This window comes from Stegostoma tigrinum, chromosome 2 (genome assembly GCF_030684315.1).
Source record: "Stegostoma tigrinum isolate sSteTig4 chromosome 2, sSteTig4.hap1, whole genome shotgun sequence".
Classification (NCBI taxonomy): Eukaryota; Metazoa; Chordata; class Chondrichthyes; order Orectolobiformes; family Stegostomatidae; genus Stegostoma; species Stegostoma tigrinum.
The window spans coordinates 149,046,176-149,060,607 of NC_081355.1; the positions used below are offsets into that span (position 1 = coordinate 149,046,176).

The 14,432-nt window shown below is 44.1% G+C and overlaps 1 protein-coding gene across 1 annotated transcript in view; it reads right to left on the reverse strand.

The window, feature by feature from the left end:
- LOC125465636 (nuclease EXOG, mitochondrial-like) overlaps positions 1 to 5,606 on the reverse strand; it is a 47,301-nt gene extending 41,695 nt beyond the window's left edge. The window contains exons 1-2 of the mRNA XM_048559366.2: positions 5,138 to 5,606; positions 877 to 1,026 (exon numbers count right to left, since the gene is read on the reverse strand). Of these exons, the coding sequence (XP_048415323.1) occupies positions 877 to 1,026; positions 5,138 to 5,345 (358 nt within the window). The 5' untranslated portion in view covers positions 5,346 to 5,606. The remainder of the gene's footprint in view (positions 1 to 876; positions 1,027 to 5,137) is intronic.
- Between the last annotated feature and the right edge of the window lie 8,826 nt (positions 5,607 to 14,432).

Here is a 14,432-nt window from a genome sequence, read left to right on the forward strand (position 1 = left end):
TGCCTCACAGCACCAGGGACCCGGGTTCGATTCCACCCTTGGGCAACTATCTGTGCGGAGTTTGCATATTCTCCGCATATCTGCTCTGGGTGCTCCAGTTTCCTCCCACAGTCCAAAGGTGTGCAGGTTAGGTGGAATGGCCACGCTAAATTGCCCACAGTGTCCAGGGATGAGCATGCTAGGTGAATTAGCCAGGGTTAGAGAGCTAAGGGCCGGTGTGGGTGGGATGATCTTTGAAGGGTTGGTGTGATGGGCCGAATGACCACTTTCTGCACGGTTGGGATTCTGTGATTTTAACCATCCCCATGCTGCCACCAACGTAAGGATTACCCTCCATGAACGAGGAGGCTGACACTACACAATTCAAGCCTGGTACTCTGTTCATCCTGTCAAATCTCTAAGCTGGTGCCTGAAATTATTTTATGCTTCATTTGCACCTCTGCCTCCTGGAGCTTTGAATAGTCTGGGTCATCTTTGTCAAACGCTGTGCAGAGCAGCAACTTTGTAGAGGCAGAGAATGAGGAAGGCAAGGTGCAAAAGATTAGGGAATGATTCGTCACCCAGCTTAGAACAAGAGTATAAACATCAGGCAAAAACATCAAGAGATTTGTACCTGTGATAATGGGAACTGCAGATGCTGGAGAATCCAAGATAATGAAATGTGAGGCTGGATGAACACAGCAGGCCCAGCAGCATCTCAGGAGCACAAAAGCTGACGTTTCGGGCCTAGACCCTTCACCAGAGAGCGGGCCTCACCCCATCCCCCTCTCTGATGAAGGGTCTCGGCCCGAAACGTCAGCTTTTGTGCTCCTGAAATGCTGCTGGGCCTGCTGTGTTCATCCAGCCCCACATTTCATTATCTTAAGAGATTTGTACCTTGCAGCTTTTCTTTTGTAATATGTTCGAGAACCCATCGAGGAGTCCGCTTAGCCTGATCATACGATGATACATGATTGGTGCAATGGTGTACATCTGTGCCTGTCACAGGCAAGCCATACTTTTCTATCAAGTTATCCTTTATATGCTCTGTGAAAAGAGATGTTATCAGTTGTGAGCATCGGTCAAAGAGACAGACATTAATACGTAACAATTTTAAATAAACTATATCAACTGACAACCAGAGTGACATTAGTGCTACACAGATACCTACCGATTAACTTCTTTGTTTTCAATGGATAATCAACTGTATAATAGAGTATTACTACTAAACTGTTTGCACTGATAACAAAGCCTTTTTAATCATGTATTAATATTGAGTATAGTGGGAAGTGAGTGGCAAAGCTGCCTAACATTTATCATGTGGTTATTAGAGCTCCTGTCTCACATGTGCTGAACAGGGCCCAGGACAATTTTTCAACTTAATTTATGGAGTTGTGGGTGTCCTTGGGAAGACAGAGATAGGTAGGTTTTTGATTGGTAAGGCGATTGAGGGTTACAGAGAGGAGGCAAGAGAATGGAATGGCCCATTTCTGCTCTTACGTCTTATGGTCTAAAGGTATATGTTATATGGGCATGTCACCATCTGCAAGTGCCCATCCAGGTTCCACACCACCCTGATATGGAAATACATCTCCATTCCTTCAATATTGGGTTAAAAATGTGAAACATGCATCTCTAACAGGCCTGAGACTGGATCTGCATGACGTGGACTGGGTTGACTCATTACCACCTTCTCAAGGGCACTCACGGGTACATAATAAATACTTAAATATAACATAAAAATAACTTGCTTATGAAACACTCAATGGGAATTAATAGATCTGATTAATCAACTGCTCTTCACATGACAAGCGTTTCATGCCTGAGATCATTGTTGTAAACCTCCTCTAGAACCCCCGCTAAAATCAACATATCATTCCTTTGATACAGGCCCAAAACTGTTTACAATATTCAAAACATGGTCTGACCAGAACTCTATACAACCTGAGCAGTGCATTTCTTCTGTTCAGGTCTAGATCTGGTTCACCTGGGACACTGTCTCTCTGGGACTGAGCTCTCTTAGGTCAGACAATGAGAAGAGATTAGGCTGGAGAAATCAGATCTATTAATTCCCATTGAGTGTTTCATAAGCAAGTTATTTTTACATTCTTTCATGGGTTGTGAGCATCACTGACTGGGCCAGCATTTATTGTCTGTCCTTAACTGCCCTTGAGAAGGTGGTGGTGAGCTGCCTTTTTGAACCACTGCAGTCCACATGCTGTAGATAAACCCACAATGCCCTTGAGAGGGAATTCCAGGATTTTAACCCAGTGACAATGAAGGATTGATGGTGTATTTCCAAGTCATGGTGGTGAGTGGTTTGGAAGGGATCTTGCAGGCGGTGGTGTTCCCATGCGTCTGCTACACTTGTCCTTTTAGATGAAAGTGGTGGTTGATTTGTAAGATGTTATCTATGGTTCTTAAGTGAACTTCCGCACACACTGCTAGTGCAGACCCTCAATGATGGAGGGTGTGCTTGTGGGTGTCGTTCTAATCAAGCAGGCTGCTTTGTCCCGGATGGTGTCAAGCTTCTTGAGTGTTGTTGGAGCTGCACTCATCCAGACAAGTGGGGAGTGTTCCATCACACTCCTGGCTTGTGCCTTGTAAACTGTGGACAGGAGATGAGTTACTCGCCGCCAGTTTCCCTAGCCTTTGACCTGCTCTTGTAGCCACAATTTTTATATGGCGAGTCCAGTTCAGTTTCTGGTCAATAGAAATCCCAGGATAACAACACCACGAAGCAATCATCAAGGGGTCACCAGGCGCCTTCTTTTTTGTGGCTTCTTTGTGTCGATGTTTTGCTTGGGAACTCTCTTCAGGCACCTACAGATTGTTTCAATGCTAAATATGAAGCACGCTTAAACCTAGCAATGTAGAGGCCATGGTTAATTCTCTTGGGAGGTAGGCTCAAATCTCAATCGGGCAACTGGTGCTACTTAAATGTGAGAAAATCTGAAATTACTAAAGTGGTTCATGTAATGGTGTTGAGAAAAATGATCATCTGGTTCACTAATGTACTTTAGGCAAGGAAACAGCTATCCTTACTTGGCCTAGCCTACATGTGACTCAGTGTTGGTCGACTCTTATTTGTCCTCTGGGCAACTGGGGATGGGTCATTAATGTTTTATCCAGTGACACCCAAATCCCATACGTGAGTATTAATGACTAGTAACAGGCAAGTTGACAACAGTGACACTGGGCCTCAGGTAAAATACTTGGATTACATCTACACCCACCCTCACATCCAGGATTGGACCAGCAAACCTCACCCTACCCCACCACAACCTCAAACCCACCAACATCACATGGGACCATCTCATTCCCCCAATCGAGGATTGGACCAGCCCATTATCTCTCCCCCCCCCCCACCCCAACCAAATCCAGGAGTGGACCTAGCCATTATCCCCGACCCACTCCCCTCATCCAAGATTGGACCTTTCTATTACACCCTCCATCCAGGATTGGACCTGGCCTTTAGCTCCCACCCCTGACAGGGTTCAACCTTCCTGTTCACCCCATCAAGGACTGGACCTGCCCATTACCACATCCCCACTTCCAGACCTGCTGAACTTTTCCAGCATAAGAGATAACAAGGTGTAGAGCTGGATGAACGCAGCAAGCCAAGCAACATCAGGAAGGCTGATGTTTCTGGCCCACACCCTTCAGAAATGGTGGAGGGGAACAGGGGGGTCCTGAAATAAATAGGGAGAAAGGGGGAGGCGGATAGAAGATGGATAGAGGAGTAGACAGGTGGAGAGCAGACAGACAGGTCAAAGAGGCGGGGATGGAGCTAGTAAAGGTGAGTGTAGGTGGGGCGTGAGGGAGAGGATAGGTCAGTCCAGGGAGGATGGACAGGTCAAGGGGGCAGGATGAGGTTAGTACGTAGGAAATGGGGATGGGGCTTGAGGTGGGAGGAAAGACAGGTTAAGCAGGTGGGGACGAGTTGGGCTGGTTTCAGGATGTAGTAGAGGGAGGGGACATTTTGAAGCTTGTGAAGTCCACATTGATACTATTGGGCTGCAGGGTTCCCAAGCTGTTCCTGCAACCTTTGGGTGGCATCGTTGTGACACTGCAGGAGGCCCAGGGTGGACACGTTGTCTCAGGAAAGTGGGGGGTGGGAAGAGTTGAAATGGTTCGTGACAGAGAGGTGCAGTTGTTTAGTGCGAACCGAGAGTAGGTGTTCTGCAAAGCGGTCCCCAAGCCGCCACTTGGTTTCCCTGATGTAGGGGAGGCCACACCGGGAACAGCGGATGCAGTATATCACATTGGTGGATGTGCAGGTGCACATCTGCTTGATGTGGAAAGTCATCTTGGGGCCGGGGATCGGGGTGGTGTAGAGACAGTGTAGCACTTCCTGTGATTGCAGGGAAAAGTGCCGGGTGTGGTGGGGCTGGAGAGGAGTGTGGAACCGACAAAGGTGTCTCAGAGAGTGGTCCCTCTAGAAAGCAGATAAGGGTGGGGAGCGAAAAATGTCTTTGGTGGTGGGATCGGATTGTAGATGGCGGAAGTGTCGGAGGATGATGCGTTGTACCCAGAGGTTGGTGGGGTGGTGTGTGAGAACGAGGGGGATCCTGTTTTGGTTGTTATTGTGGGGACGGGGATGAGAGGGATGAGTTGCAGGAAGTGCAGGAGACAGGGTCAAGGGCGTTCTTGATCGCTGGAGGGGGTGGGGGGAGTTGCGGTCCTTGTTTTTGTTTCAGAATTGGACCATCCTGTCTCTTCTCCGTCACCCCCACCCCCCACCCCACCATCCAGGATTGGACTTGCCCGTACCCCCTCCCCATTCCAGGACTGGCCCTACTCTTGTCCCATCAGCATTGGGCTGGCAGCATCTGTGGAGGAGAAAACAGAGTTAACGTTTCGGGTCCGGTGACCCTTCCTCAGAACCCCTTCTGACTCTTGTTAACTCTGTTTTCTCCTCCACCGACCATAAGACATAGGAGTGGAAGTAAGGCCATTCGGCCCATCGATTCCACTCCGCCGTTTAAATCATGGCTGCTAGGCATTTCAACTCAACTTCCCTGCACTCTCCTCGACGCTGCCAGACCTGCTGAGCTTTTCCACCGACTTTGTTCCTGATTTACAGCATCCGCAGTTCTTTCGGTTCTTATTTAGCCCTGGACTAGTCCCCCCCCCCCAGGTTTGGCCGGCCCCTTACCTCGCTGGCCCTCCTCCCGTTCTGGCTCCCTGTACCAGTGCAAGGCTAGGGCACAGCCGGTGGAACCAAACAACGATCCGGCCAGGAAGCCAGACACAAACCTGGGCCCAAAGCCGCCGCCTCGCAGTTTCAACCGTCGGAGTAGCCACATGCCGCTCAGCCCGTTATTGCGGCCCCCTTTTCCGGGCAAGGGCCGAAACCCGAGCATCAAGTGCAGCGCCACCTCGCGGCTCGGAGGACCACCGCCATCTCCTCCACGTACACTCCCACCTAGCGGCTCGGAGGACCATCGTCATTGCCTATTTCCATTCAGCCGCCAGAGATAATGGGAACTGCAGATGCTGGAGAACCCGAGATAACGAGGTGTGGAGAGAGATAATGGGAACTGCAGATGCTGGAGATTCCAAGATAATAAAATGTGAGGCTGGATGAACACAGCAGGCCAAGCAGCATCTCAGGAGCACAAAAGCTGACGTTTCGGGCCTAGACCCTTCATCAGAGAGGGGGATGGGGGGAGGGAACTGGAATAAATAGGGAGAGAGGGGGAGGCGGACCGAAGATGGAGAGTAAAGAAGATAGGTGGAGAGAGTGTAGGTGGGGAGGTAGGGAGGGGATAGGTCAGTCCAGGGAAGACGGAGGTGTGGAGCTGGATGAACACAGCAGGCCCAGCAGCATCTTAGGAGCAGGAAAGCTGACGTTTCGGGCCTAGACCCTTCATTGGAAAAACTCTAGGCCTGTGTTCTTCCAGCTCCACACTTTGTTATCTCCATTCAGCGGCCACTTTATTCTGTGCGAGAATTGCCTCTCCTGACTGTTCCGGTCACCTTCAGTCGCTTTTCCCCTTCACAGATGTTGTCAGACCGGCTGAACTTTTCCAGCAACTTCCTTTTTGTACCTTCAGCCGTATTTTCCTTTACGTGCACCGCCACCTAACGCCCGGAGGACTTCCCAGCCTGACCGTTGCTGCCCGTGGCCTGCTGTGTTCATCCAGCTTCACACTTTGTTATCTCGGATTCTCCAGCATCTGCAGTTCCTATTATCTCTGATACAATTTTAACCTCACTGCGAAGCTTCTTCCTGGGATGCCTAATCTGAAGAAATTACCCTCCTCCCTGCGGACAAACCTCTGATGAAGGGTCTGGGCCCGAAACATCAGCTTTCCTGCTCCTAAGATGCTGTTTGGCCTGATGTGTTCATCCAGCCCCACACTTTGTTATCTCCAACACCGTCTAGTTCTGAAGAGCCTCACTGGCGTCAAAGCGCGAACTCGGTTGCTTTCCCCACAGACCTACCAGGTTTCAGCAGCAGAGACAGTGTGAACTGCAGATGCTGGAGAATCTGAGATAACAAGGTGCAGAGCTGGATGAACACAGCAGGCCAAGCAGGAATGCTGACGTTTCGGGCCCAGACCCTTCTTCAGAAATGTTGTTTTATTTTTATTTCACATTTCTAGCATCCGCACTGCTTAGTGAGTTCCCCGACTGTAACGCCCCCTGGTGCTCGGCGGGCTGCGTTCGTTCGTTGCAACTTTCGAAAGCGCAGGTCCCTCAAAGAGGGTACAAATCTGTCCAGTGAACCGATCTCCTCGGCCCAACAGATGCAGAATATTTAATTTGCATTGACTCGTTCTCGCAGCATTTTGCAAAAATCGGGCTGCTGTGCTTTACTTTAGGAAATTTTGAGCTTGTTTCACATACGCAACACTCTTCCTCCAAAGAATGCCGTAACTGGCTTCCGTTTTGATCCGCAATCAGTGTAGACCACTGGCAAAACACAATCCCTTATCTCCTCAGATAGATAACAAGGTGTAGATCTGGATGAACACAGCAGGCTAAGCAGCGTCTTTCCTGCTCCTCTGATGCTGCTTGGCCTGCTGTGTTCATCCAGCTCTACACACCTCGTTATCTCGGATTCTCCAGCATCGGCAGTTCCCATTATCTCTATCCCTTCTCTCCGCAGTCAGACACGAGTTCCAAAACCCTCTTCAACAACAGCAAAATATTGCATTGATCTGGCACCTTTAAATGTCATCCCAGCGCTACAATTCACTGAACAATTTCAGGTTCTGATAAAGAATGGATCTGAAAATGGGAAGTAACTATAGTAAGTTGGCACGGCCGTAACAGAAGTGGAATGGAAAGGACAAAATAGAGAACGGGAGTCAGAGTCGATTTTCAGATTCATCGTTGGAGAGTTGTTGGCGGTTTGGTTGGAAGGAGTTACAGTTTCAGCAATATACATGATGTGAATATTGTACAAATGGTCGTTTGATTGTTCTAAGCTATTTCACCTTCTGCTTATCGGTCAGGAAATGCTTGGTTGCCAATTCGAGTTGAAATTCATTAAAAGTTGCCACGCTGAGTTACAGGCTAACTGAAAAGAAACAGATTGCATTGGGGGAAAAAATCTAGAACACAGAAAATACCGGAAAAACTCAGCAAGTCTGGCAGCTTCTTGGCGAGAAGAACCAGTTAACGTATCGAGTTTGGCGTGACTTCTTCAGAACATGACGCTGAAATTGAAACAAAAACGGAAATTTTTGCAGAAACTCAGCAGGTCTGGCATCATTTGTGGAGAAAGCAGAATTTAACGTTTCGGGTTTAGTGACCCTTCAGAAATGGAATTGATAAAAGTCCGAGGCCATCAGTTTGAAATTGTAGTCATTGGGAAAATGGCCCTTGTGTGGAATCGAGGAGCTAATGGAGTATCTACTTCCATGAAGTGAACTGGCAACAATTTCCTAAAGCAGAGTATTAGCAATGGCGACTAGATTACCCACAATGCGATGCGTTCATGAAACTGCCCCTGTTCTGTGAATGAAGCGGCTCAGTTATGTTCCAGAGATAATAGGAACTGCAGATGGTGCAGAATCCGAGATAACAAAGTGTGGGGCTGGATGAACACAGCAGCCAAGCAGCATCTCAGGAGCACAAAAGCTGACGTTTCGGGCCTAGACCTTGATGAAGTGTTATGTGGGTTATGTAGCCGACTTGAGGAGACAAACAAAGCAACATTAGCCACCGTGCGCATAATTGCATCTCAGAAGTCCACATGGAATCTGCCTATCGGGCTGATTGTTAAAAGAACACCACTAAATTTTAAAACATGCTAATTTGAAAATCTCCAACCATCAACAAATACTGTCACAAAAAATGCATGTGCTTGGTATCTGAATAAAAACGGCAAAAGCTGATACCCTCAGGCAGCATCTGTGGAGAAAGAAATAAAGTTAAAATTCGAGTCCAATATGACAACTTCAGAACTCTGTTTTGGCTTCCCTGACCCATCCTTCCCTTCAAGCTCCTAATTTACAGCCATTATTGGAATTTTTTCAATCTTCAATATGAAGGCAAGTATATATTTTTCATTTCATCCACCATTTCCTTGTTATCTGCTATTAACTTCCCCTTCTGGAAGTCCAACACTTTACTTATTCCTCCTTTTAAAGTACCTGTAGAAACTCTTCTTATCCAACTTTAAACTTTGAGCTAGTTACCGCTCCTGTTTTAATTTCTACTTCCTGACTAATATTTTACAAAATCTGTGTTTTATTTTAAATATTCTGACCAATCATCTGACTTGCCACTCACCTTGATGTAATTATGTGTTTTTTTTTCATCAAGATTGATGCTTTCCCTAACTTTAGTTAAACACAGACTGTGGGGCAACCCTTTAGAACTTTTCTTTATAATAGGAATGCATTTACTCTGAAATATCTCCATATATGTCCATAATTGTTACTCTATTGATATATCCCCTACTCTGGTATCCCAGTTCACTGCAATAAGCTCAGTTTCATGCCCACATAGTTGTCCTCATTTAAGTTTTAAAAAATTCTCTCTTTCAAACTGCAAGTCAAATTCAATCATATTGCAGTCTTTTTCTTGAGGGCTGCCTTAACTTCAAAGTCATAAATGAGTCCTGTCATATTATGAAGAGTATAAAATTAATTCTTTCATTGTATTATTCATTTATTTATTTTGCTCTCTATAGATTTGTATACTATGTTAAAACTAGGATTGGAATAGAGATTATGAGCTTACCATTTACTCACCATATCACTACGTCCTTTCCCTGTATTAGAGCAAAGCCCATTCCTACAGGGCAAGAAAGCAATAGGAAATGAACACCTCCTTCTCCTTTCACTGAGCTCCTTATGCATCAAACTCCCAGGTTTGCTCACAATTGCCTACTCCCTCGCTTTGGCTGCATTGAAGGTGCCAACTGAACTGGGTCTAGAGAAATCTAATTCAACCAATTAGGTAATTAGTTCTTGCAGTAGACTGTGTTTATCATGCCTAAGCAGCAAGAAGGAACTTTTGTTTACTTCTACACAATATTCCATGTAGGAGGTTCTCGTGTGGCCACGTAGCAGTGAAAGAAATCTGCACGCACTCCAGTATTTTCTGCTGTGTGGATTCCACTCTGATTAACAGGCCGCTCTGATTTCCAGACAGGTGCACAAAAATTAGTGTTCATGGCTTCTATGGGATTTACCGGTTACTGCTAATTACATATTAGATTAATTTTCTAATTTTGTTCTTAAATCTGAACTCCCCAGTCACCAAACTTAGATTTGCATTCAGTTTTCTTAGCTGTATACTTTGCTGTGTTAGTGTGTATGGCTATGTCAGATGTTCCTTGACTAGTCTGTGGATCAGCTCTTCCAATTCTGGCAATAACCCTCAGATATTAGTAAGGAGGATTTTGCAGAGCTGACAAAAATTGCATTTGCCGGTTCAGGAGAAGAATCTTTGGACTTAAAGCAGAAACTCTTTCTCTCTCCTGACCTGATGTGTTTCTCCAGCAATCTCTGGTTTTATTTCAGATTTCCAGCACCTGCACTATTTTTGCTTTTAATTGAATTTGTTGTTATCATTTCCAGTGCTTAGATCGGTGCCTGATTTTTCCGTCCAGCTCCATTCCTTTCTGACTTTGTCGCAATTTCTTTGTCTGAGTACCTTGTTAAGCCATTTCAGAGGGAGTTAAGAGTCAACCATATTCTGTGGGTATACAATCACATGTAGGTCAGACTCCTTCCCTAAAAGATATTAGTGAACCATATGGATTTTTGCAATGGTTTTTGGTAAGCAATACTCTACGACTAGCTTTGTAGTTCCAGATTTTTAAAATGAATTTAAATTCTACCAGCTGGCATAACATGTGCCCTGAAAAATTAATATAGGCTTCTGATTTATGAATCTAGTGACATTACCATTACAACCCTACCACTCTGTGCTGCCCAGCCATGTCCTGGTCAAAGCTCATTACCAGACAGGACATCCGAGCCTACTTGTTTGGCTTCCCATCCACTATTCAGCATTCACTCCCTCCATCACCCGTACATAGTGGCAGCAGGGTGTACCGTCTATTAGATGCACTGCAACAAATCATGAAGTCCTCTTTTACACCATTTTCCAAACCAGTGCGATCAATCACTTAGACGATGCGAGAGGTGGATGCATGGGAGCCCCAACACCTGCAAGTTCCTTTCCCAGTCACACATGATCCTGACTTCAAACTTTAAATCAGCAACTCCATTTAAGGTGTTACTCCTACCCTGGTTAAAATCACATTAAGTAGCATCCAAAGAGGAGACAGAATGGTTGTGAAGCATCATTGTCAGTTGAATTGGTTAAGCACACTGAGAAGACTGCATCAGCGATAGTAGGAACTGCACATGCTGGAGAATGAGATCTGAAGGGTCCAGACCCGAAACGTCAGCTTTCCTGCTCCTCTGAGACTGCTTGGCCTGCTGTGTTCATCCAGCTCTCCACCTTGTTATCTTAGACAAGACTGGATGTTAGTTTTGATGTATTGTCATGAAACTAAAGATGTTGTAGTGACAAATAAAGCAATTTTAAAAATGGAGAAATGTGTCCTCAAGTTTTAATTCCCAGGTGATCAAAAATTATGTAAAATTTATTGTTAACATTATGTAATATTTATTGATGCTTCACAGTTAAACTTGAGTGCATCTGGTTTTATATTTTTGATACATGAAAATAGAAAATCTCCTTCAGCCTGGAAAGCTAAGAAGGTGAAAAGAATTATTTAAAAAGTGCTTTAGCTGCAGTAACTTTAGATCATTTGGCAACAGTTGACATGATATTCTATTTGACAAGTAATTTACAGGAAATTCTGTACAAGAATGTACGGAAGATCATTTGCCTATTGAATGTCAGATGGATAATTGATCCTTGTGAATAATGTCACATACAAAGCAATATGTGTGAAAAGTATTAATGATTTTCTTGCTGGACTGAAACAAAATATTGTAGAGAAAAGAAATACGCAAATTCAAAAGGTCAACACAAGTCATCAATAATAGATGGTTTCACAAAAAAAGAATTATTGTACTAAGAAATTGTTGGGCTTCATAGAGTGTCTTATGATGTACAGAATATTGAAAATAAAATCTGATTTGTTTTGAAATGTTCATTGTATATATTAACTGGTGAGTTTTATTTCAGAGGAAAGAAGTGAATTTGTCAATTGTATCAACTCAGCATTGGGCCATTGATGGTTACTCAAACACAGATAGGCACACTGACAGAGTAGAATGGAATCCAGAGATGAATTTCAATAGGACAGGGTCTGTTTTCTTCCTTCAATAGCAGGTTTTTCATGTTTCCCCTACTTTGTCATAATGGTCCCCTGTATTAAGTACCCACCAACTGGGCAGCACCCACAATTTCAACTGGACCCATATATTTCAGGCTGTCGTACAGCACAGAAACAGACCCTTCGGTCCATCCAGTCCATGCTAAATCTGAAGCTAAACTAGTCCACCAGCCTGCTTCTGGCCAATATCCCTCCAAACCTTTCCTATTTCCCATTCTATTCATCCAAATGTCTTTTAAACACTAATTGTACCTGCATCCACCACTTTCTCTGGAAATGCATTCCACATGTGAACCAACCTCTGAGTAAAAAGAAAAATTGCCTCATGTCTCTTTTAAATCTTTCTTCTCATCTTAAAAATACGTACCCTAGCTGTGAAATTCCCCATCCTAGAGAAAAGACAACTACCATTAACTCTATCTATACCTCTCATTATTTCCTGGTCAAATTAGTGGTTTGATAATTATGATGGTAACAATGCATCAATACATGGTATCAATAGAAGCAAAAAGGTTTTTATACTTTGTCAGTTATAAGCATAAAAAAGCCACCCCTCCAAACATTAGCTCCTTTTTATAAAAACTTTATTCTTCACAAAATGTGGGCATTGCCCATCCTAATTGCCCTTAAGGACGGATCTGTTTGGAACACTGCAGGGCAGGTTACATGACTTTATAGTCTTCTAAGCTCAGCAGTACATCTGATTGAGATCATCTGTTATGTCAAGGACTTTGTCACTCTGCTTTGTTGAAAGCCAAAGAACATTGTCAGAGTGATTTGAGATGGTATCAGCCTAAAAGCAGAAACACTGTGTCACATCGCAGCCTATTTGGAATTAGATGTAGAGCTCTGTATTTTCTGTGCTGTCAGACTGAATTTCAGAGAAAGTAGTTTCATTTTAGAGCAAGCGAAGTGAATGAGCTTTGTTTCTGATGCTGACATTAATGATCAGGACTCAGAAGGGCGGCGCTGTTAACTCTACAGGACTACCAAACCGTCAACCACAGTGTGGGATGGATGCAATTGACACATTTACATGTTCAGAATTTTAACCAAGGGAAAAACATGCATTGATATAGCTCCATTCTGAAACTCGAGATTTCCTGAAACGTTTTACAACCAAAGTCTTTCAAAAATGTGGTCATTGTTGTAATGTGCGAAGTATGGCAACTTGTTCACACTATCCTTCCACAAGCAGCAGTACAATATTGACCAATCTTGTTTAGTAATTTGAGAGTTAAAAATTGGCCCAAGACAAATGGCCCTACTACCACTACAACTTTTTAAATCTTCTCAACATTTATGAAAGTCTTGTGTTTTTTCAGATTAGTTTGAGAATATCATTGAAATGAACCTTTCAGGGATGTGAATTTGTAGAATTCCTTACCACTGAGAGCTGTCAAGACTGGGTCATTAAGTATATTCCAGGCTGAGAAAGAGAGTTTTGATTAGTAAAGGAATCAACAGTTATGGGGAAAAGGCAAAAAAAGTGGAGTTACGGATTATCAGATCACCCATAATCACATTGAATAGCAGAGGGACTCAATGGGCTGAATGGCTTACTTCTGCTCCTACATCTTGCGGTGTCTCTTTTTCTGGAGACAGACATTGGCCAGCACTTGGGTACTGTAGTTTGAATTTTACTATTAAGTTCTGGCTTCAAGTCCAGATATTGTTCATGTTGGGTAGAGATACAGACCACTTCAGAATCTGAGGAATTGCAAATCGGCTGAACATTGAGGGATTCCCCCACCTGGAGTCGCGCAGCATGGAAACAACAAGTCCATGTCCAAACATAATCTCAGTTCTGAGGAAGGGTCACCACACTAAAACATTAACTCCGTTTTCTCCTCCACAGATGCTGCCAGACCTGCTGAGCTTTTCCAGCAACTTCTGTTTTTGCTCCTGATTTACAGCATTGCGGTATTTTATCGGTTTTTACTTAGTGTATAATCCCAAACTAAACTAGTATCACCAGCTTGTTCCTGACCCATTTTCTTCCAAACTTATCCTGTTCATTCATCCAAATAAATGCCTCTTAAATGACATAATTGTATTTGCATCCATGACTTCATCAGGAAGTTCATTCTACACGCAAACCACTTTGTGTTAAAAAAAAAACTGCTTCTTACGTCTTTTTAAAATCTCTTTTTTAAAAAAGTGTCCCCTTGTTTTGAAATTCCTCATCTTAAAGTTGACGGTAGTTGTCTTTTCCCTATTTATACCTCTCATTATTAGATTCTTAATTCTAGATATTTTTATTGAATAATGACCATGAATCCATCGTCAATTGTCAGAAAAACCCATGTAGTTCACTAATGTCCTTTAGGGAAGGAAACTGCTCTGGCCTACACGTGGCTCCAGACTCACGGCAACATGGTTGAATATGAACTGTCCTCTGGGAAATTAGGGATGGACAATAAATACTGTCCAGCTAGCAACATCTACATCCCGTTAATGAATGAAGAAAAAAAAAGTTCCTTCATCTAGATCATTTATATAAGTGAAAAGTTGTGGTCCCAGCACCGACCCTTGCAGAACTCCACTTGTTACCGGCTGCCACCCTGAGAAAGACCCCTTTATCCCTACTCTTTGCTTTCTGTCAGGCAGCCAATCTTTTATCCATGCTAGCACCTTGCTTCTAATACCATGGGTCCTTACCTTACTCAGC